The sequence below is a fragment of the Tetrao urogallus genome (assembly GCF_951394365.1).
Source record: "Tetrao urogallus genome assembly, chromosome: 7".
Classification (NCBI taxonomy): domain Eukaryota; kingdom Metazoa; phylum Chordata; class Aves; order Galliformes; family Phasianidae; genus Tetrao; species Tetrao urogallus.
The window spans coordinates 47,261,487-47,285,077 of NC_136820.1; the positions used below are offsets into that span (position 1 = coordinate 47,261,487).

Sequence of the window (23,591 nt, forward strand, 5' to 3'; positions counted from 1 at the left end):
CTGGACGCGCTCCCACAGCTCCAATCCCTCCCCCAGCATCTCTCCACACGGGGCCCCACGAGGCAGCCACAGAATCACAGAACAGAATATTTATACAGTCCCCTCCCTGTCCCCGCTGCCGCCCCTCTGCTGATGCAGCCCAGGTTGCTGTTGGCCTCCCGGGCTGCAGGCTCAGGCTGCTGGCTCGCGTGCAGCTTTGCATCCATCAGGACCCCAAGTCCTTCTCCACAGGGCTGCTCTCAGGAAGTTCTTCTCCCAGCCTCACTAGGTTCACTTGCCCACATTCCAGGTCCCTGCGGATAACATCCCTTCTTCCTGTTGTGCTTATGATGTTGGCCCATGATGTCAGAGGCGGGTACTGGTGGGATGGCAGTGAAAACTGAACCTTCCCACCAATATCCCATTAGTTCCGTGCGGCAGACGGCAGCGTGACAAAATGCTGACATGGAAGCGTGTACGAAGCAAAGGGGTGGGAATGAATTCCTCTGTGCAGACAAAAAAATGGCACACGTGGACGCTCACCAGTGTTTGCCGAGCATTTATGGAGACCCAGCAGCGGATGTGAGCACAGCGAGGGCTGGGTGCTGCATTTCAGCAGTGGTGACAGCGATGGTCACACCTTCTGGCGCACGTATGCCCTCTTGTTCATCGCTCTCAAAAACACAGAGTGAACTACGATTGAAAAACAGCGTTTTGCATCCGAGAACTTGCTCTGTCGACCGGAGTTACTGCACTCCTCCCATCTATTGTCACTGCCGTAGAAATAAATAGGAGGCATTACTTCCGGAGCGACTTATGCGCTTTATACTCAACCCGAGATCAATCCCCCTTCCCTCAGTGTTGCCCAGGGCAGCCGTTATGCTGAGCCCCGCGCAACGGCCGACCTCCACACCTTCCTCCCCCCGCTGCCATTCCGCGCTTCCCCGCGCTCCGCAGAGCGCAATCGCAACACCCCCCTACTATGGCCCCTCTCTGCTGCGTGCGCGCATGCGCGCTTTGCGAGCGTCCATACACCTTACCTGTGTGTTAAGGCGCCCCCTGGCGGCTGGCGCGGCGCCGTGCCGAATCTGCCGCCGCGTTGGTGGTGGTGGCGGCGGCGACGGCCGCCGCCCGTGCGGAAAGTGCGTCGTCGAGGCGGGGGCCGGCTTTACGCAGCGCGGGGATTTCATCATGCGGGGGGGGGGCAGGGCGGCTGGCCGCGCCTCTCCATGCCGCTGCTGCCGCCCCGTAGCGCTCTGCCCGCCCTGCTGCGCCTCCTCAGCCGCCTCGCCGGCCCGCTCTGCCGCCAGTCCGCTCCGCCTTCCGCTCCTCTCCCGGCCGCGACCCTCATGGACGGCCCGCAAGCCGAGGCGCTGCTCGCGCCGCTGCGGCAGGCGGTGCGGCATCAGGTAACAGAACGTGAGCGGCGATCCGCTGCGAGGGACGGGCGGAGGGCAGAGCTGGGCGCGAGCCTCCGTCTGGGAGCGGCACCGTGCGGTCCCGTTGTGTCTCTGGGCCTCCGAGCAGGGTTTGCCGGGCTGCCTGCCGTGCCCCAGCACTGCGGAGCTTTGCCTCTCCGTTAAGGGTCGCGGGATGACTTCCCGTTCGAGCTGAGGTTGTGTTGGAGGTCAGTCGTGTCCTTTATCACTGCGTGCTCGCCCGATAAGAAGTCACTCGTTTGAGCATTCTGGTATCTGTTTCGTATGGGTGTTATTAGCAGGCGTCTTTATTAACGAGGAGGTTGTGGATGCCCCATCTCTGCAGGCATCCACGGGCGGGCTGGATGTGGCTCTGGGCAGCCTGGTCTGCTGGTTGGCGACCCTGCATACAGCCCAAGTTGAGCACTGTGGTCCTTTTCAACCCAGGCCATTCCATGATTCTATGTTGATTCTATGATCTTTGTTACCTTTAGCTCCATCATCACCCGAGAAGGATTTGCTTTTCATTTCATAGCTGAACCTTGGTGCCCTTGCAGTGTGAGTGGCTGTACAGCCTGCACACAAGGAATTTCCCCTTCCTCCCTGCTCTAGCAATACTACATGTGGGTTCTCCATCAGCATCTGAATCCACTGTCTTTATGCTTAGCTGCTCACGTATCTACGTGTGTGTCCCATATGCTGGGAGATTTCTGCACGTGTTTCCCCATTAAATGGATTTACGGCCTTCTAATTATACCAGCGCTTCAGTGAGTTCTTGTTATGAATCACTGTGCAGCATAATGCCTTGGTAGGGAACTCCTTGTCAATAAAACAGTGACCCCTGGAGCCCTCCAAAGTGTGGATGCTGCCATCGGGGCTGTTTAGCATCGGTGTCCCCTCATTGTCTGCCTGTGGGATTGGAGCAGAGTGCCTTGCGGTGCCAAGGAGAGATGTGGGGGTAAACATGCCTAGCTTGGACCAGGACTATTGTCGCTAATGGCTTACAGTAGTGATTCACTGAGATGTTTGTGCATAGGGAAAGAAGGATTGGGGTAGCTGGAACATGATGGTGCAGCAGACCCTGTCTGCCAGCCCTCAGAGGAGTGGAGGAGCGGCTTAATTAAGCCTCAGGGACTCACAGCCTATGGAGAGGGAAGTGAGCAGCGTATCTTCCTGCAGCAGCGCCTGATGCAATAAGCTGCCGTGATCCAGGGGTGGATCCCTCTCTGCTCTATTGGTCTATGGGACAAAGCTGCAGAAAAATTTGCCACATCGAGTGCTGCTGTGCACTCCTCCTCTGGGCTGGGCTCGGGCTCGTAGCTTTAATTAGATCGAGTTCTGTCAGCAAACATAATTGCTTGCTTCAGTGGTGCTGGTTTTTTTTCTTTTCTTTCCCCTTGCATATGTCTGAATACTCTCTTACTCAGACATCAGGACAAAGAGTTGCTCTCTGCTGCTTCTAGATGCTCTGCATTGAACGGAGTGATAGCTCTGTTGAGTCAGCAGTAGCTGCCTTGCTGCTGCCTTGATGTTTTTACCACTGCCGACCCCTCAGCTCGACAAAGGCAGGTTGAACTTATTACTTTAAAGGGGAAAAAAAAAAATTCAGATCCCTCCCTCTGCCACGTTACCCAAGAATGGCAGTGAGTGAAACTTTCACGTTTTGATAGAAGTAGTTAACAGGAAAGAAACTGCAGCTGTCTTATGTTCTTTTAGCTGACAGGGTTAAGGGAGCCCAGCAGTGTTCTTATTTATCTGTCATATGTTTGTTAACTTTAATGCTTTCTTTAGAGTCTTCCTGCTTCTGTGCTCCTTCTATGCTCAGGGGCATGATTTAGCAGAGGGTTGTTAGGGTAACATGGTTAGCTTGTGGTTGTGGACTTGATAATCTTTAAGGACTTTTCCAACCCCAGTGATTTTATGGTTCTATTAATAACATCAGTCTTTAATCTTCCTGCTCTTTGAAGCACTTGAACTTTCTTAAATCTGATTTCTGAATGATAGTTGCGCATTCTCTTCTCTTTGGGTGATCAGTGCCTGTGGCATTAACTAAAGAAAAAAGCTGGTATTGTGGAAGTGTGATTTTTTTACTCTTTTTTTTTTGTAATGGAGATGTGCAAGGCATGAGGAAAGTGCTCAACTTGGAGCATCTTAGAAGATGCTCCTTCAGATACTGATACTTCAGGTACTGATGTCTCTGTGCTTTTTCCTCCTGATGCTTTTTCTTTGTCCTCAGTAATTCAACATAGACTTTGGTTTTGACTGAAGAAGAGTGGCTGGAAAGGAAGACTGTTAATTAATTCTGTGCTCTGTGAGATGTTATTCTAAAAAGCTGTGTGCTTATTGGCCAGTTTTGACCAGGTTTGGCAGAGGAAAAGTCTGAAGTGCTCATAAACTTAGAAGAAAAACAAAAGGGGTAGAAAGTAGGGAAGCCTTATTAGTAAGAGAGAGCCCAGAGCCTATACTGAGCACCTGAGGATCAAGTTTGTGCATCCTCAAAGACAGAAATTAGGATCTGTGGACGTATTTGTACAGTGGTGCATGGAGGAGTGTATTTGCATGCTAAGATTTAATGATGGGTCTGGGATTTAACAGGGTTGTGGGGAGGAGGAGGCAGCGTTGATTTGGCTAAGGATGCCCAGTTTTGTGAGCTCTCCAGTGTGTTTGAAACAGTTGAAGCAAACCTTTTGAGACTGAAGTGGGGAGTGAGGAGGCAGCACAAACCTTCTCTTTGGGTTGCCAGGAGAGCTGAAATACCTGGAGTTCTTGTCAGTGGTGTTTGAAGAAAGGATCACAATCTTCTCTTTTGTCACCTTCTAGGGAGAACTGGTAAGGAAGCTGAAGGAAGAGAAGGCTCCCCAGGTGGATATAGACAGAGCTGTAGCAGAGCTCAAAGCTCGGAAGAGGGTCCTAGAAGCAAAGGTGAGTCTGGAAGTTAAATGTGAGTTCTGCACTTCTGTCAGAAAAGCCCTGGAATCTCTGCTTAATATATTTTTACAGCACTGATTCTGACAGAACAATCGTAACCTGCTAGAGCATTCACTTCTGAAATAGCTGACATAGGTGGATCTTTCTGACCAGTGACAGTTTCATTCGTTGCCTGTGAGCATCGAACCTCAATATGTGAGTGAATAAGTATGAGTTTGTTGTTAATGGTCGAAGTTGAAGTTAGGTGTGTGTGTCACCAGCCCTCATTGACTATTTAGATCTTTTCTGTGCACAGTGAGAGGAAGCACTGTTCATTGAGTTTCCTTTCCACACTCCTCGTGTGGCATTTGAATTCCCAAACTGATGTTCAACATGCTTGCTTAGAAATCATGTCCTTTACTACAGTGTAAACAGTTTTTTGGTGATGTCACATAACTTAGGGCTTTCTTCATCCTTTGAGAGCAGGATGCCATGAAATTGTGCCCCCCTTCTTAAATATGGTTATGCCCTGAAAAGTCTTTCTGCAAACGAAACAATAGAACTTCAAGTTCATTTTGTCTCTAGATTAGTAAACATATAAAAGCACAACTCTGTTCCTCAGCCATGAGGAACCTGACCCAGAGAATGGTGAGTTAGGATAGGAAACTCAGTGGCCCTTTGAGCCCCACCTTTTGGTGGAGAGCAGCCTGTAGGATGCAGCATAGAGGTGTGTTTGGCAGTTACACAATTTGTGTGGGCTGTATCCCTGTCAGTGCAAGAGTGGCCTTGTAAACACTCCTTGGGAGTGCAGCACTTACATATAGGTGTTTTCTCTTGACAGTGTTTTCAGCAATGCACCTCAGTTGCTTACAACTTCTGCAGAAGGCAGTAGTGTGAATGCTTGTTTGCTTTAGCAGCTGCTGCTGCAGCTTACAAGCTCTGTAGTTCCTCTGTAGTTCTGCTGTCTTTAAACAGCAGAAACTGAATGTGAAGGATTAAAAAGAGCAGAGTAGTCGAGTGTTATAGATTGTTTGGCTTTATGTCCCCAGACCATATCTTTTCTAAAGTCTGTAGATGATTCTGCTCCTCTGTGGGGTCTTTCACCCCCTTTCATCCAGATCAGGTGAACAGTTGCTGAGCTGTTGATTCAGGATCATAACAGTTGTTTCTTCGTTGGTTGTACAGAAAGGTGCAGGCTTAGCTGCCTGAAAGTTAGACTGCATGAGTTCACCTCAAGTATCTAAAATGCTGTTTTCAGACAGTGACAATGTTTGTCACTGTGTGCTTGAATCTCAGCATGGCCATCCTGCTCGGGAAAATGAGCAGATGCCTTTGCTTCAAAATGTTCCTTACAGACTTTTGATTCGTAATGGTAAACGGAGAGGATTTTTCCTTCTGTCAGAAATGGGAAATGTTAACTGTTTTCAGTTTGTTTGAATTACAGGAGTTGGCCTTACAGCCCAAAGATGACATCGTGGACAGAGTTAAAATGGAAGACACTCTGAAAAGGAGGTTTTTCTATGATCAAGCCTTTTCTATTTATGGAGGTACAGATTTAAAGATGTTTAAGTTGTGGTTCCTTCAGGCTGATGTTCTGGTCTCTGTAGCTGTGTGAAATGCTGGACTCTTGAGGTGTTCTCTTAATGCAACCTTAGGTTTCTTTTGTTTCCAAGCTGGTTGTAAACTTTCTCCTCCTTGAGTCTGTTAGCTTTTCCAGAAGTCTCCCTCTCCCTAAATGCAGATGAGTGGAAGTTTTAAGCATTACAGAGTAGAAGGCAGTTGCCTTGCAGAGGGGAGGGTGTTTAGGATTTAAGGGAAGTGATCAGCTTGTTCCCTCATAACCATTTATCTGATTTTATTTATTTTTTTTTTTTTTGCAAGATAATGCCCAAAACTAACTTGAACTTTAGAACATGTTACTATAATGAACTTTATCAGGCAGGTGAACTACTGTGGCTGTCAAACCTCTTCATGTAGCTGATTTGAGGCAGCTCAGTGTCAGCACAGTGTCTGTATGGTTAAATCCTCTTCCACCTAAGAAAGTAAAATAAATATTTTCCTCTAGTTGGTTTTATTTTTGTTCTTAAGCTGGTGATGAACAGGGACATGTCTTACTACTGAAGTAGTTTATTGCCTTGAAACGTGCTTGATTCCTCTCTTTTGTATTCAGATACCTTCTGCAGTTGGATAATATTTTGTGGGAACAATCTATTGATGAGGGGAGTGAAGCTCTTAGAGTTGTTGATTGCACATACCAACAACTGTTTCATCTTCTGTCATTATCTGATGCCCTGGTGCAATCTGCAGCTGAACTGTGCTGAATAGTGTGGAGTATTCCCTCCGAGTGCTTGGCAGTTCACTTCCATCATGGTTCTCCATGTAAAAGTGCTCTGCAATGAGCCATATTCCTTATTCTGCTAGCACAGAACAGTTCACACTCAGAAAAATTACCTCAGGATTAAACTTGCTGGTGGGAATGCTGAGAATGGAAGAGTTTCCCTCCAGATACTGTAAGTTCGTACCATCTTGCACCTAACACACTTGTCCCCTTTTCTTCTTTGCAGGTGTCAGTGGCCTGTATGACTTTGGGCCTGTCGGATGTGCTTTGAAGAACAACATCATCCAGGCATGGAGACAGCACTTTATACAGGAGGAGCAAATCCTGGAGATTGACTGTACCATGCTCACACCAGAGCCAGTTTTGAAGTAAATATGAATCTTTCTTTCTACAGCATGTCATTTCTGGTCATGGTTGCTTTTTACAGTCTGCTGTAAAATTACCCATAGGGATCTTGAGGCTGGGTCACCCAATTCCACATCCTTTTGTAATGCCAAATAATTACAGACCAGTGCACAGATCGGGGTGAGAAGCTGTTGTTGCATAAATGTGGGAGAGCAGTGTGACTGAACTATGTAAGAATCATGTCTTAATGTCTCCTGGCTGTCCCATTAGGTATGAAATTGTCATTATCCCTTCTTCAAACAGGTCAAGAAGACAAGAAAAAGGATGTAAATGGCCTGCCAAAAACTGGGATGCTGAAGTCATGGTTTAGAGCAGTGGCCCAATTGCTTTGCCATCCTTCCCTTGGTGGAGGGGTGGCAGCATGCAGTGTGTTAACTGAGCTCTGAATGCAGATAACTTTTCTGTAGCTCAGGAATTGGAAGCCCTCCTTTTATCCATGCCTGGGTGTAGGGACAATCCTGAAGAGTAAGAATCTAGACCATTTCACCTCCGTGTCTTTCTGCTGAGATTGCCAGCAGGTTGCTAAATATGTCAGGTGCTTTTGGAATGATTCTGAGCTGAGTCAAGAGCATTGCTTTCTGTGGGTCACACACAAATGTCACACTGTACCCAGGGCTGTCCACCAACAGCTTACATGTTCCTTTTCTGTATCATCTGTTCTAGGACTTCTGGCCATGTAGACAAGTTTGCTGACTTTATGGTGAAAGATGTGAAAAATGGGGAATGTTTTCGTGCTGATCATCTCTTAAAAGGTTTGTTTTTCTTACAAGGCCAGCGGGTTTGGGCATTTCTTGTAGTGGTACAGGCGTAGGAAAGGAATATCTTTCTCAAGGAAAGCCAGTTGGTGTATCTGGTCTTCCACAATTGTGATCATAGATCATTAATCATTACTTGCTTATCCTTATCAGAGTTCTCTGTCTTAATGTTGTGTTTGTGTTTTAAAGGAAATGCAGGATCTCCAGCAAACACAGCCAAAATACTTTTCTCAAATGAGATTGGGAATTCTTGACTTCGTTTTGTCTACTTTTGTGTTTCAGGGAGAATGCTCTGCTTATAAAGAGGAGCACAGTCTAACCCTACTGTACCAAGTCAGCGTGTGCATCTTAGTGCATTGGATAAAATTAGCTTTGCTGCTTTGGCATCATGCATTAGTTTGAGTTTCAGATCTTCATAGAATGAGAATAAGGAGGAAGGGGCTTGGGTTTATAGAAATGAGTATCAGAAAGAAATAAGAGAAGGCCCTGTTTTCTCTAGTGTAGATCCTCAGCTGTAGATCATCATTGCCTTGACAGGAGTGGAATTAGCCTGATAGACACCAGCAAGTCAACTGGTGGTGGATGTGTACTTATGCTGGAGGATCCTCCTGATTTGTCTGCCTTTAGCTTGGGGTCAGTTGTAGGGTTGCAATATAAACTCAATGTGGGATTTTCTTGCTCACAGCTCACCTGCAAAAGCTTATGTCTGACAAGAAGTGCACAGCAGAGAAAAAGGCAGAAATGGAAAACGTTCTGACACAGGTAGGTGCCTGCATGAGGAGGAGGTGAATGCTTCAGGGATGTGTGTGCCTAAGGGAACTGCAGTGCACAGAAGTAATCTGTTGTGTTTCCCTAAGGGTGCATAAAACTCTGCACCTCAGAGATGCATGTAGGTCTGTCTGTGTTCCGAAATACTGGAAACTTCCTGGCTAATTCCATCTCCTTTTTTTGTTTGGATAGTTACTGCTGTTGTGGCTGTCTTTTGAATGCTATATTGGTAGGGCTGAAGCTCTGTCCTTGGAGATTGTCTGCTTTGCTGCATTCCACCTGCTGTAAAAAGCCTGTTTCTTCTGAGTCCCCCTTTGCCTTTGTCAAAGCCTCACTGCGGGACTGTGATGCAAAAGAGCAGTCAGATGAGTTTTGGCAGGGTGCCGAACCACTTAGCACTGAATTGGGATGTTTTAAAGTTGCTTTGACTTTGAAGCACTTCAGATTTGTTTCTCTTCTCCCACTACCCTGCAAAGATTTTCCTATCTTTTTTTTTTTTGCCTGATGAGAAGAGTTGTTGCTCCAGTCTGACATTCCTGAGTAGCTGTGCAGGCATTTGCCTTTAGTTTTTGTTTCTTTGGGGTTTTTTTTTTTTCGGATGTTTGTTCTGACGACTTGTAGGGTAAATGCTTTGAGAGCAGATGTTTCCTTCAAGAAGGAGCAACCCTTTCTTGTGCGCTGCATCACTGAACAGCAGCCCTTAGCTCTTTCACACTGCAGCTTTGAACCTTTGCAATCCGTTGGAGGAATCCCTCTATTAATAAACTCTTTCTTTTTCTCCTATTTTGAGGCTTCTCTAGTACATGAAGTAAGAGAAGTAAGGAAATGAATGCAGGGAAAGCACTGCAGAAGTTTCAGCTTTCTTCTCCCTCGCTGCTGTATTTTTTTTCCTTCCCAACATGCTGTTCCCAATGTTCTAGCTTCATCTGAATAGTTTCAGCTACTGGTGGGTGGTGATGCAGTCCCAGTGACTTTTCTTCTGATTTACACCCACTCACATGCATAATACCTCCATTTCTATGTATCTGAGTTGTGGACTGACGTTGCTAAAATGGGTTTGCAGATGTCCAGGGTATACTTCTTTCATTGGTTCAGACTTCAGCTTGCTTGACTATTCTAGGCATGTGTTTCAGAGCTGTGGATCATGCTCAGTAGCAGGTAAAGGGGATATAATTATCTATTATATGTGTCATTATCTATTATCTTATTTACTAATTAAAATAATTCCCTTATGTTTTGATATTAGTTGGACAACTATGGCCAGCAAGAGCTTGCAGATCTCTTTGTGAACTACAACGTGAAGTCACCTATCACTGGGAATGACCTTTCCCCTCCTGTTTCTTTCAATCTGATGTTCAAGACCTCCATTGGGCCCGGAGGAAACATGCCTGGGTTGGTACTAATCTCATGCTGCTCACTCTTCTTCATAGATGATCTGGAATTAACATTGAGGTCACAGCAGGACTGAAGTATGCGGTTTTCTCTTGAGTAACCTTCCCCTGTCTTTGAGTCCCAGCCTTCTATGGCAGTTTATCATTCCTCTTGGCAAAAAGAAGGAGGAACTGTTACAAAGTCACATAAGTACTTGAAGCAGCCAGGCTGTATGGATCACAGCTGTGCCCTTGCTGGTTGGCATTGTCATTTCCAAGAAGTCAGTTAATGTTGAGTCCCCATTTGTCAGTGATCTCTTGGCTGTAGAGAAGGTGTTGCAGTGTGTACTTTTGACAGGATAAATTTACTTAATGGAGTGATTCATTGGTAACATCATTTACTAGGTATTTGTACTCAGTGTGATAATGCAGAGGCTTTTGTTTTCAGTTGGGAACCAACTGCAAAACTGAAATTCCCGTTGAAAAGTGGAGAATGCTGTAGTTAGGGATGCCCTGAGATAGGTTTCGTGATGTCATGCTTTCCATGACTACATGAAGTAGTCTATGTACGAGATGTTCTCTGTGGGAATGTCTCACATTACTGTTGGGATTCAAAGGTCCTTTACCCTAAAACCTCTTCAGTTTGGGAAATAGCAGAGGTGCATTCATGGTTTGCCTGCCAAATCCACATTTGTAAGCAGTCTGGCACAGCCTAGGCTCGCGTAGGGCTGGCAGGGAGGGTGCAGTCCATCTGACCTCTATGGTTGTACTGGCCACTTGGTTTCCTCACAGCCTATTGCTTCAGTGTTTTGTGTCAAGGTTTCTATTAACCGTTGTTATTTTTCTAACTACTTTCCCCACACATTTGTCTCCCTGATTTTCTCCTTTCAGCTACCTGAGGCCAGAAACAGCACAGGGAATATTCCTCAACTTCAAACGTCTTCTCGAGTTCAACCAAGGCAAGCTCCCTTTTGCTGCTGCTCAGATTGGAAACTCCTTCAGAAATGAGATCTCGCCCCGATCCGGCCTTATCAGAGTGAGGTACTGCAGATTTCCTCTTTCAGCAGCAGGGTGCCTTGGAGTGGGTGGCACCTCCCTTTTGTTTCATTGTTTGTCCTGTGGCTTTCACTTCAGAAGGTTCCTGATAATGTGCCTAGTGAGTCTTAGGGCTCCTGGACAAAGAACCCGTTTACCTGAGGTTTTAACAATAGAGTTCTGTCTAGGATCTGTGAAATAGCTGTTCCATTAGAAACACCTCGATTAAACTCAATTTTATCACAAAAACTTAGTGGTCACCGTAAAGAAATCATATTAAAAGTAGTTGTGTTCTTTACAGGATGTACAGTTTAGTTTAATCATATCACACTGTTTATTTTCAGACTGAAATCTGGAATCAAAGTGTGATTGACCTTGCAGCAGCGTTTGCTTGTCTCAATTCTGCAGATTCTGCAATTCTGAAGCTTATTACAGAGAGGAAGTGAGGAGATTACCTGACTCAAGACCTGTCTTTGTGTCCCAGCATCAGTCCAGCAGGGAGAGCTCAGGATTATTCCTGAGAATTATTTTTGAAGCTTTCTATCTCAGGGTGAAAGTGATTACTGCACTTCTTTAAGGGTAATCACTGCATCTTAACTGAATTATTCTGAGCAGATGTCTCCTCTATCTAATTGGGAATGAGAACTTTGATGTACTGTTAGTGTGATTCTGCTGTACACACAGGCAGCGTGTGTTGTAAACTTGGTAACTGATTAATGTGGTCTCTGAATGTCACTGAATGTCACTGACAGGCAGTGGCATCATTAGCACTAAGGGAGTGCTTTAGAATTTTCTCAGACCTCCTGTTCTCTCCTGCACATCTGGGAATGAGCAACTTCTGTCATGGAAATACATTTTCAGTCAAGTATAAATCACATGCTTGTGGCACATTTATAGGAGCCACGTTTATAGGAGATTATTATGCTATCCTGGGGTATTGCACTCTGATGCTTGTGATTTAAAGTTAATGATTACACAGAGGTTGTTTGTTTTTTTTTTAAGGTTTTTGCTAACAAGCTAATTCAGTGTGATTTCAGTCAAGAAGGCTAAGAATCAGTGTGTGAGTATAGGTGTATTAAAGGCAAGTTCCTCAAACAGAATAGGTTGTACACCATTGCTGAATGTGGCTGTATAATTATTTTCAAGACATCATCACCTAACCTGGCTCCTATAGGCACCTCTCACATGAGTTAAGGTTGCTGAATTAGACAGTGGATTACTTTTCATTGACCCTATGCAATAGTCTGAAAGAACTGCAGACAGTTTTGGGAAGGATTTCCAAAGGTGGTGTTCTTTGGTTTGAATCACAGTGGTGATAAACGTGGACTAGATATTTCTAAATGACATTGTGGGATGTTTTATTGGGAATTTGGGGATTAAAGTAAAGCCAATGTCAAGGCTGGTTCCAGTCTTTCAATTGCCTTGGCTATGAATTTATTTTTATTTTTAAACCCCTGACTTTCTTGTGAGAGGTAAAAACAGAGTCATTTATTAGGAGGGTTGTGGCAGATGTACCAAGTACTTAATGTAAATGGTTGATGTCTCCATTAGGGAATTCACCATGGCAGAAATTGAGCACTTTGTGGATCCCAGTGAGAAGAATCATCCCAAGTTTCAGAGTGTGGCAGATCTCAACATCCTCCTGTATTCTTCCAAGGCCCAGCTCAGCGGGCAGTCTGCCCATTTAATGCGGCTGGGAGATGCTGTTCAACAGGTAACATTCCTTCTGTGAGCATGTAGAGCCTGCTCTTAAGACTAGTGCTCTGGAGGCTGAATTACAAACTGTGTGTTGATGCCAGTTGGGGTTTGCTCCCAGATTTAAGGCTCGGATCTCTCAGGTGCATCAGTGTGACTGAGATCTGATCATGGACTCACGTAGAGTCATTGAACAGCTTGGGTTGCAAGGGACCTTAAAGACCATCCAGTTCCAACCCCTTGCAGTGGGCAGGGATACCTTCCACCTGTATCACGTTGCTCAAAGCCTCCATCCAAGGGGCTAGAACATCTCCAGGGATGGGCTAACGGTGATAAAAGGCTGCAGGTAGTGCTAGGATAGTGGGATCTATCCCTTAGCTATTTGGAGTGGAACAGTAAGGAGTGCTAATATTTGCCAAAAGATCAACAGTGACTGGGAATCTAATACTCAGTTGCTGACCCCCAGCGGTGTTTGGCTTGCATGTTGGGGCTTCACTGCATTGTTCTCCACACATGCAAACAATCAATGAATGGGCTTATAAAACAAAAGCCCTAAACCACAAAAAAGCCTTTTGTATTGAGACTGTAAACTGTAGAGAAGAGCTGTTGTGGAGCCCTGAACCCTGACTGGAATTCATGTGCAGTGTTGTAACACCAGTGAGTACAGTGAGGTCTCTTCAAGTAGGTGATCGTCATGGAGAATTAATAATGAGTCCTAGAGTGATATCAAATCAATGTTTTCCATCAGATGGAGCTCCTGGCAGTATTATTAGTTGAATTTGAAGAGATGTAATAGTGAGTTTCAGAGAGTTTGTAGTACTTTGTCCCAGGCAGCTACAAGAACGTCTGTAACATTCTTACCATGTTGTGGTAAATCCTGGCTTTACTTCCCTGGGAGTTAACATCTGTGTGTGTTGTTTTTGTTTTTTTCTTCCTGCTTTGGATTCTTTCAGGGCGTGATCAATAACTCCGTTCTTGGTTACTTCATTGGTAGAATCTACCTCTTCCTTACAAAGGTTGGTGTGTCCCCTGACAAGCTGCGCTTCCGACAGCACATGGAGAATGAGATGGCTCACTATGCCTGTGACTGCTGGGATGCAGAGTCCAAAACATCGTATGTAAGTGAAAGATTGAAACAGCAAATTCTGCCTGTTAGTTCTGTTGTTGCTGTAGGAAGGTGGAGAGTCTGTTTCTGTCCAGCCCCATGTTATTCACACAGTTAGCACAGTATAATCTGAGTCACGAAGGACTTCAGGGGATAAGTCAGCTCCTTTCATGCCTCTGAGCTGTTTGTGCTCATTTGTAGGTCCATTCTGCAGACTCCTTTGCTAGAGACTGAAGTCACCTGTGGATTTTGTACCGATTGAATTTCATTCTGCAATGAAGTGAAACCAAGTCCTGGTGCTTTCCAAAAAAAATGTAACCCCCTGTAAGAGTGGTGGCCAAGGATTTGTTTCCATGGAGGCGTTACTCCAGGATTGATTCCTTCCTGCTAGAAATGTTCCTTCCTTTCCCACTCTCAAGGCGTGAGAAATTAGTTTATTCCTGCCAGCTCAGCCAGCTGGGGCTGAGTGAAAGATTTCCAAAGAGCTCTTACCTTCCAGTTGAGTCACCAAGAGCTCTTCAGTTCAGGCCTCTTTGAGTGCTTTGTTTTTCTTTTATCTTGTCGACTGGATTTTGAAGAATGGCATATTTTTGTTGTTGTAGGTGAACCAGCAGTGAGCAGTTAGGGAGCAGGCTTAAATTCACTTTAAATTCTTTTGGAAAGTCTTTGGATCTTTCAGTAAGTGTAAGCCAAAGTGTATCACTTGAATAGTAATTAAACAGTATCTATAATGAGCAGTGAAATAATTCATCTCTTCAAAAGTACATCACCTATGTTTCTGACTTTGGAAGAGAAGAATTTATCTCAATATTTGCTTCTTCATATCTGGTGAAGTGTATGTTTTTCAGTTAGCCTTTCCAAAGAGTTTAGAATATGTGCAGATTTTTGGAAGGTGCCTAGAAAACTCCAAGTGCTTTAATTCTAATAAAGAGCTGAAAGATGGAAAGGATTCTGCTGAGGATTGTGGGGTTAGTCTGTGACACTGCAGTGACCATTATGTGAGTGGACCCCATGCACAGCCTCTGTCAGAATAGCCAATCTGGGGGTCATGTCTTCGTGTGCCTGTAGTGTCTGAGTGAAAGGACTGTATGCTCTGGCCCCAGCCCCGAGCTGTTAGCACAGCACTGAGCTCTGCCAAGTCATGTGGAAAACCTGGCCTTGAACACAGACACTGGTTAGATAACTGATCATTTCCTCTGGAAACAAACGGAACCATTCTAATGAAGGAGCAACTAGTGAGCGATGGCAGCTTGTTGTAATAGAGCTAACTATGTAGAAAAAAGCAGTCATGGGAGAAAGGAGGGCTTAAGGGAAAACAAACATAAATTTGACAGTTAAGTGGACAGAGAAGTGTGTTAGTGAAAGCTTTCACTTCTGTTTTTTCAGGGTTGGATTGAGATTGTAGGCTGCGCTGATCGTTCCTGCTATGACCTCTCCTGCCATGCTCGTGCCACCAAAGTTCCTCTTATAGCTGAGAAGCTTCTCAAAGAACCTATATCCTTTCAGAATAAACCAGATTCTCTTGTAAAATTTGACAGTGGGGCATCCTAGAGAATATGCAACTCTTCTTAAAGTTAAATCTGTTAATTTATCAGGGAGCAGATTTAACAGTGAGGGATCAGCAGAGCTTTGGGAAATAACCTGCAAAGAATTGAGCGTGTGGGTGATGTCACTTGTGGGCAGAAGGGGATGTACTGTCCTGCTTGGCTTTTTTCCTTAACTACATCATACAAAACAGTCAACATTGTTCAGTTTGAGGCAAACAAGGGAGCCATTGGCAAAGCTTACAAGAAGGACGCGAAGGTGGTGATGGAATACCTTTCCATGTGTGATGAGTGCTACGTCACTGAGATGGAGCAGCTGCTGAACGACAAAGGGTGAGCTGGCTGTGTGTGTGTGTGTATCCTACCCTTCTCTGACACTTCTGATGTGGGTTCCCAAATTGCTGTTTGATGAATTGGAGCCTCCTGAAGCCAGCTTTCTCGTGACAGTAGGCTAGTTAGGTCACTTGAAATGTTTTAGTGCTGTTTCTTCCACCACGTCACTGTGGGTCATCCATCAGTGTATATCTGATGTATGCACACAACTTTGTATTCCTGGTATTCAAATATCTGTTTATTTGTATGGGAATGAGCTTCTGATTGCAATGGAGTTAACCCATAAAGAGGCACAGCTCAGTGAAATGGGTGTTCACCATCTTCCCTACTCTGATTTCAGAACTGAGCAGGGCTGGCAGATAGTTTTAAAATCAAACAGTTCTGAGAGAAATGGGACTAAAGGTTTAGTTAAAGGAAGAACAGAGCTGGTGTTCCCCAGCATTTAGTGATACACTAGCACTTGCTATGGTCTTTTATGCATCGAGGCACCAATTTGTGTATCTTTCCTCAACCTGTCTGCGTGCATTCCTCATGCATGCAAGGAATTTAAAATATAAGAGATCTCAACAGTTGTCAAATGGACTGAAGCAGGCCAGCAGCTGTGTATTTCAAGGGTAAAATAAGAAAAAAGGCAGAACTGGCATAACTTTTTATAAGTATGCATTTGACAGGATGTACAGTCTGCAGCAAGTGCCTGTTTTTTTGTGCCTTTGTTTTTTTTCCTTTGGTGTATATTCTTCATTCTGAGATTCTTCCATTTCCTAATTGAGTTTGCCTCAGGCTCTTAACCACAACTAAGTTCACTGTGATTATAGAAATGGTTGCTTTTAATTTCTATGTTGTAATTTTTGTTATTAACTTGAATTTATTTGAATGGTGATGCCACACATTTCTTCAATCTCTGGGATTTGCTCTGGCTTCTATGGTCTTCCTCTCAAAGTAAAGTGATGCAATTATGGAAATATAACCTGTTTAGTTCTTGCTGTAGCTCTTGAATGACTTTTTTTTTTCCTTTGCAGGGAATTCACTGTTGAAACTGAAGGGAAAACTTTTACATTAACAAAGGACATGGTTACTGTGAAGAGATTTCAGAAAACGTTACATGGTAAATGTTTTGTAGTTTGATCAACAGATGTAAGAGGCAGATCAGGGTATGCTTTGAATGTGGAGCTGATCAGTTGCAGGGTCCTGGTGGTGTTTGTTCTATGGCACAGGAAAAACCTCAAATATTATTCCCTTGACATTTGTTTAAAACAGCTGGAAAAGCTTCACTCAGCAGTGGGATTTCACCCACAGGCCTGTTGTGTGGTCCTGTTCAGTAACCTGTTTCATAGACTTCATGCTGTATATTATATTCCTGCTGCTTTATTTGCATATTTAGGGGTTTGTAAGGGGGTGTTGGAACCAGCTGCTGTAGTGATGGAGGAGCTGGGGAGGGTGCACCAACTTCGGGAGCCTCAATCTCCAAGTCCATTTCAAGTGTAACAGATGGGTTGTGGCAGTCAGGTGTTGGGGCTGTGGGCACAGTTCTCTGCTTACAGCTCCAGTTTTCACTCCATTGCCTGCAGCCAGAAGTCTTCTGGCACCTGCCAGCTCACCAAGCTGACCAGGCTCACAATGAGTCCAGTCATATCCTCTGGCAGCTGAAAATCATACCTGTTTTGATCAGGCTGCATCTCCACAGGGCTTTGATATGGGAAATGGGGTTAGAAGGTGAATTAACAAAATATATGTGGATTTATTTCCCCAAACTAGTCTTGTCTTTCTAGCCAGCTCTGTAAGCACCTCACCTGAGGGAAGTCTTTGGCATTGCTGGGGGCTGAGGGAGGTGTTTCCCCAGTTTGTACTGTAACTAATGGCTCATCTTGCCTTTGGTTGGGAGCATGATATGTGCTCCTAGGAAAGAGCAGAGCAACTCATAGCACCTACAAGCTGTATTTGTTCTTGCAGCTGGGCCACTGAGATGTTTAGGTGCCTTACAGTCTGCAAGTGCTGATGCTGTGCCAAGTCTTACCTCATTGTAACTTCAGAGAAGTTGCCTGCTGAACTCCCTCCTTACTTGGGAGAGTAGGGGGAAGAAGCCTCTCTAAGTGATGTGTGGCAAAGGCTGGAGAGAATGACAGATGTATCATGAAGTAGTACATCATGTCTTCTGAGAATTTTCGCAAGCATTAAATAGTTGATCTTCATCCTTTCTCCCCTGTTGTCCCCTGGACACATTGGAGAATAGGGAGTAGAACAGCAATGCAGCAGGCAGCTGAAAAACTCAGGAATGCAGAGGAAATCTTTATTGGAATTTGAGCTGGATCTGAAACTCCATGCTTCTCTGCTCAGCCTGCTGGATACTGAAGTGGTGTTGGTAGGTGAAGCTGAAGTGGACCGGGGCTGGAGTACTACCCTGCCGTCACTCAGGCTGTGTAATTGTTAGCATGTTCCCTGGCACTGTGTGAGGACAGCTCCCAGTAAACAGTTTGGAGAAGACTTTGCCCCTCGGAGTGCGGAAGTTTTCATCCGCATGGATGTGCGTTGTGCTGTGCTGTTCGTTCTTAGGCCCAGGGAAGGGAAGCAGACTTGTTATTTACAGCCTAAATGCATTCTACACATGAATCAAGTCCAGATTTTTTCTCCAGCTGTGTGTATTTAGAGTGGGAATGTTTAACCTTCCTTCTTCCATGTGCTCCACTACGTGTAATCAGAACTTCAGAGCAGAAAGGCAGCTTCAGTGAACACTTTTTTGGGGGGAATAAATTCTTTAATGATGATGTCCATTTTATTTTTGTGTTCCAGTGGAAGAAATCATCCCAAATGTAATTGAACCCTCATTTGGTATCGGGAGAATCATGTACACAGTATTTGAGCACACATTCCGCATTCGGGAAGGAGACGAGCAGAGAACGGTGAGCTTTCCTGTGTTTGGGCCTCAGCCTAAAAACACCTGCAGGCATTCACTTCTCCCTACCATCCAGGGGAAGGGCTAAAATAAGGCTGCATTAATACACAGTGGAGATGAGGAAAACCCAAGCAGGCTGTTGAATTCTTGGTTTTGCCAGTGTTGGCGTCATTTATACACGTGCACCGGGAGCACTTGGGTTGTGTGTATGAGGCTCTTAATACATTGCTGGCAAGAGGGAAGGAAATTCTTTCTTGCTTCAAACTTGGCTGGCAGGGTCCCATCACTTAGAGAAAACACCTCTTCAGTATTTTATTTCCTCTTTTTTGCTGCTTTTCCTTGAATCACACTTCTCTGCAGCAACATAGACAGTAGACTGGCCATTTCCTCACACCTCCCTGAGATGCAGCCTGTAATTTTGGGCACCCCAGAATAACTGCATTCCTTTGTATCTCTGATGTGCTCTGATGTGTGTGCAGAAACAAGATTCAGGAGTTCAGAATTGGGACACAGCTGACTTTCAGTCAGAAAAACTGCTCATGACATCTAGGATATTGGACTGTGACTTCTCTCCCTTTTAGGTTTCAACTTGCTTTCTGAAGAGCCTGGGCTGCTCTCTGTAATTATGTTGTGTCTGCATTCCTCCCTTTAAGGTCCTGTTGACTGTAAGAGCCAGGAAGGGACTTTTTGGTTCTTTTGGCTCTTTCTTGTTTCTGAGGGTGTCTAAGGAGGATTATGAAAACCTTTGAGCTGCGTATATTCCCTGTGCATGCTAAGTTTCTATGGGAATTGAACAGAATGAGATGGATGTTGTGAGAACTCTTCCCATTAGACTGTACAGAAGATTAGATCTGGAGAGAATCCTCTTACCCTTCATTTTCGTATAATTCAGATGAGAATCACTTCCTCCAGAGAGGATTCTGGAAGGTTTCTCTTTGGATGAGAGGTAACATTAGCTGTTAGGAGGGAAGGGGGGAGTGGAGGACAGCTGGAGGAAATCAGTCTTTCTCTAGCAGTGTGAGGTGTTAGTGCTGAAACCCTGAATGCTAATGGCTTACAAAAAGACAGCTACTCAGAATCCCCCTGCCCCTAAGCTCACTCAGAGCTTATTCTCTCCTCTTAAGAACCTACTCTAACTGTTAAACTTGTGTTTATTTGTGCTTTTTCTTTTTTTCCCCTTAGTTCTTCAGCTTCCCAGCTGTTGTAGCACCATTCAAGTGCTCCGTTCTTCCTCTCAGCCAGAATCAGGAATTCATGCCTTTTGTCAAGGAATTATGTAAGTGAAAAACAGCACTGTGGGCCCAGTGGTGATATGCACTGGGGAGAGAGTTTTATTCCTCAGTGCTGGAGAGGATAAAGTAGCATTGGGTTCATGTAGCTCTCACACGTGCAAAGGGAAAGCCATTAAACTAAACTAAAGCTTTTTATTAGCTTTCAACATCTATGAGTCTTTTCAGACTAGCCTCAAAAATAGTTGACTCTTTGGCTTTCCCTGTGTTGGTTTACAGTGCGTAAGCCCAATTACTTTGTTTTCTGTCAGAATTTCCATTTGTACTGTCTAAAAGTAAATACATGAAGGATAGAAACACAGGCTACCTATCAGGCAGTGCGGTTTCTGCTGTCTGCATCAGACTTTGCTCTGGACCTTGCCTCCCCATGCCAAGCCTGCCCCTGCACACACGTTAGGCTGGCTCATTCTTGTGTTAAAGCAAAGCTGTGGGACTGCAATGACAGCTTGGAGTCAGTGACCTTCCTGTTGGTATTGCACTTTGGGTGAGGGTTGAGTGGTGCAGCGTGAGCAGCAGTGTACTTGTGGAGTGGGTTTGAACTTGGAGTCTTGGCAGGGACTGGAACGTTGATTGTCCTGTCCAAATCAAAATGAGGACCTGTGGTATTGCTTGAGACCGGGGACACACAGTGCCTCGTTTCAGGTAGTGCCATGAGGGTGTAGGGAGCCTCTACTACAGACAGGTGGATTGCTGAGTATGCAACGAGTCCTGGTGATTTATTTCCACCTTCTCTGCTTCTTGCAGCTGAAGCACTCACCAGGAATGGCATTTCTCACAAGGTGGATGATTCCTCCGGCTCCATCGGCCGACGCTACGCCAGGACTGATGAGGTTGGCGTGGCCTTTGGGATCACAATTGACTTCGACACTGTAAACCGAACGCCTCACACCGCCACGCTGAGAGACCGCGACTCGATGCGCCAGATCCGAGCTGAGGTAAAGGGCAGGCAGATGGGTTTTGCTGCAGCCAAATCGGTTTCTTACAGGGGAAGGGAGATGTTTCTGATCCACCAGTATCTCTGGTCTGCACGGGAGTTGTCGCCAATTCCCTCAAGGAAGAGATTCAAACAGGAAATGCTGGCCTTGCTTCTGAAGTCAGGAGAGGCTTTCATTTTCCTAGGATGCAGCGTTGGTGTTCTTAGAAAGCTGTGCTTCAGCCTGATTACACTGCTCTTTAGCTTGCTTTTCTTCTGAAAACCCTGGCTTGGTTTTCAGGGCACTTCTGAATCCAAAAGCACCAAAGGCAAAAGAATTGTGCCTGCTGCATCCTGGGTGACAGAGCCCAGTTCAAGCACAGTTCTTCAAAGCTTGCTTCCCGATTGCCCTAAAGGCATGCCTGCCTTAAGCACACTCTGCTAAGATGGTTGAAATGCAGAGACTGCAATGGCAAATCTCCTTATAGCAGTCTCATTGCCTGTGAGCAAAACATCTTCTGTGCCCCTTCTGCGTTCTTGGTAGGAGCCAGGCAGAGTTTGGCTCCTATAGCAGCAGGAGGCAGTGCTGAGCTCCCAGGCTGAGCTCTTCCAGCTCAGATCAGTGTAACAGGCCTAGTGGGCTCCTCAGAGCACCCCTCTGCCTCTGTATCCCCTGCATAACCCTTGCTGTCACACAGCATTGTCATCACCAATTTTCTGCCAATTTTCTGGTTTCTGTAGCTGACTCTTCCCAATATTGCCAGTGCACAGTGAGGAGCAATGACAAGGCAACCAGCAACTCCTTTCGTTCTGGTCGTAGAGCAAATTGTGGCCTGGCAAACCCTTGGCTTACAGCATCTTCTGGATATGTGTATTGTTTTCTTTCCCTTACAAAACTGTAACACAGTGTTAGGAGGGATTAATCCTGCTGTGGCCCACAACAGTGACAATTTCTTTCTCCTCATGTGTTACCCTGAGAAACTGAGCAGTCTGCTGAGATGACACAGTCTGTGATTTAAGTCGTCCTATTAGCTAATGCAGCTGGTGTGTTTGTTTTTTTTTCTTTCTGAATTACCCACATTCCCCAAATATCCAGCAGAACAAACAGATTCTGATAGGTTCATGTTCCATTTGTGTTTGTGATTTGTCTACAGGTCTCTGAACTTCCTGCCATAATTCGTGACCTGGCGAACGGTTATCTAACTTGGGCTGACGTGGAAGCCAAGTATCCACAGTTTGAGGGACAAGAGACTGGCAAAAAGGACACAATAGAGGAATAAAGAAAAGGAACTGAAATAATACCCCGTCACATGTCCACTTTTTACTGTTCATGTTAATATGAAATAAACTTATCGTGTATTATTCAAAGCTGCATTGTTTGTGCACACAGGGACTATTTGTTTTATTTTCTTCCCCTCAATCGCTGCCTGAATTGAACTTTAAAGGTAACTGCAGTTGGAATAAAAGGTGTTATGAATAAAAAGGCCATTATATATGCCTGCTTCTCTGTGTTTGTGCAGCCTTGTGCTTTCTTCAGGAATGACTTGTGGTTGGTTTATTTGCTCCTCATGCTGATTGTGGATGTCAGAGGATTATTACAGTCCCTCAAGACCGTACCCCCCTGTCATCAGCTCACATCACCTTGGATGCCCATGCAAGATGCTGCATGCTGTCTGGCCTCGTTCATGAAGGGAGGTTGAAGGTATCAGTCCTCATCACTTTTTGGTGCTTCTTGCAGCTATAGGAGATGTATATACCCCATAAGAGATGGGGCTCTGTGGTTTTTTTTCTGTTGCAGGTGTTCAGTGATACTCTGCAGAATTAGGAGCATTTGCCTGCAGGTGAGCAAAAGGAGTGGGAAATCCAGTTCTTGTTCTTACTTGGCACAGGTTTGCTTGATTGAGGGAATGAGCTGTAGGCTGAGATAGCTGGGGCTGTTCAGCCTGGAGAAGAGAAGGCTCTGAGGTGACCTGATAATAGCCTTTCAATATGTAAAGGGGGGAAACGAGAAAGAAGAGGACAGACTTTAGCAGGGTTTGTGGTGATAGGACACGGGGAAATGGTTTCAGACTGAAAGAAGGGAGATGTAGGATGTAAGAAAAGAAGTCTTGTACAGGTAGGGTGGTGAGGCATTGGAACAGGTTGACCAGAGATGTGGTGGAAGCCCTGTCCCTGCTGACATTCAAGACCAGGCTGAACCAGGCTATGAGCAACCTGATGGAGCTGTGTGAGTCTGTTCATTGCAGAGGAGATAAATCAGATGAGCTTGAAAGATGCCCTTCCATCTCTTAAGGATTCTGTAGTTCTGTGAATGTGGAGAGCTAGCAGGATCACTTTTTTTCCATTCAATGCCTTCTGGCAATAAGGGGTGAAACCAAGGATTGCTCCAAGCAGGTGAGATGAGAGACCTGTATCCCACTTCCCATGGGCAGTAGAGGACTTGCAACCCATATGCCTCCCTATAGATGGAGATGGCACTTCTGTGGATAGCACTAATCTGTCTGTGACCCACACCATTTAAGAGATACCAACACCTACTTGTGTTTTGGTCTCTGATCATTTGTTTGTATCATTTGTAAGCCTACTTTGTGTATGCTCCAGCCCATGGAGAGGGCTCTCATACTGCTGTAGCACGGATTTCTATCCTTGGGCTGAAAACCTCTTCAGACAGTAGGGAAGGTTCCAAAACTCCTAAAAGAATTACACTGGCACAAAGCAAATTTGGTGTTTCAATGGGAAGCATGACTGCAGGTTGCAGTTCACCTGCCTGCCCTTGCTCCTAGCAGCTGAACATGAGAACTGATCCAAATCTTGATGTAAAAAAAGGCATCTGCTGCTGAAGCAGCA

At 45.2% G+C, this 23,591-nt stretch overlaps 1 protein-coding gene across 1 annotated transcript; it reads left to right on the forward strand.

Moving 5' to 3' along the window:
* Positions 1–1,208: 1,208 nt before the first annotated feature.
* GARS1 (glycyl-tRNA synthetase 1) lies at positions 1,209–22,024 on the forward strand (the record flags this gene model as incomplete). Its single annotated transcript, XM_079538608.1, has 17 exons — positions 1,209–1,388; positions 4,218–4,319; positions 5,749–5,851; positions 6,869–7,010; positions 7,711–7,799; positions 8,488–8,564; positions 9,817–9,962; positions 10,832–10,981; positions 12,527–12,689; positions 13,624–13,788; positions 15,162–15,312; positions 15,514–15,652; positions 16,672–16,757; positions 18,440–18,549; positions 19,725–19,818; positions 20,576–20,766; positions 21,899–22,024. 17 exons carry the CDS (start codon positions 1,209–1,211, stop codon positions 22,022–22,024), a joined length of 2,214 nt encoding a protein of 737 aa, XP_079394734.1.
* Between the last annotated feature and the right edge of the window lie 1,567 nt (positions 22,025–23,591).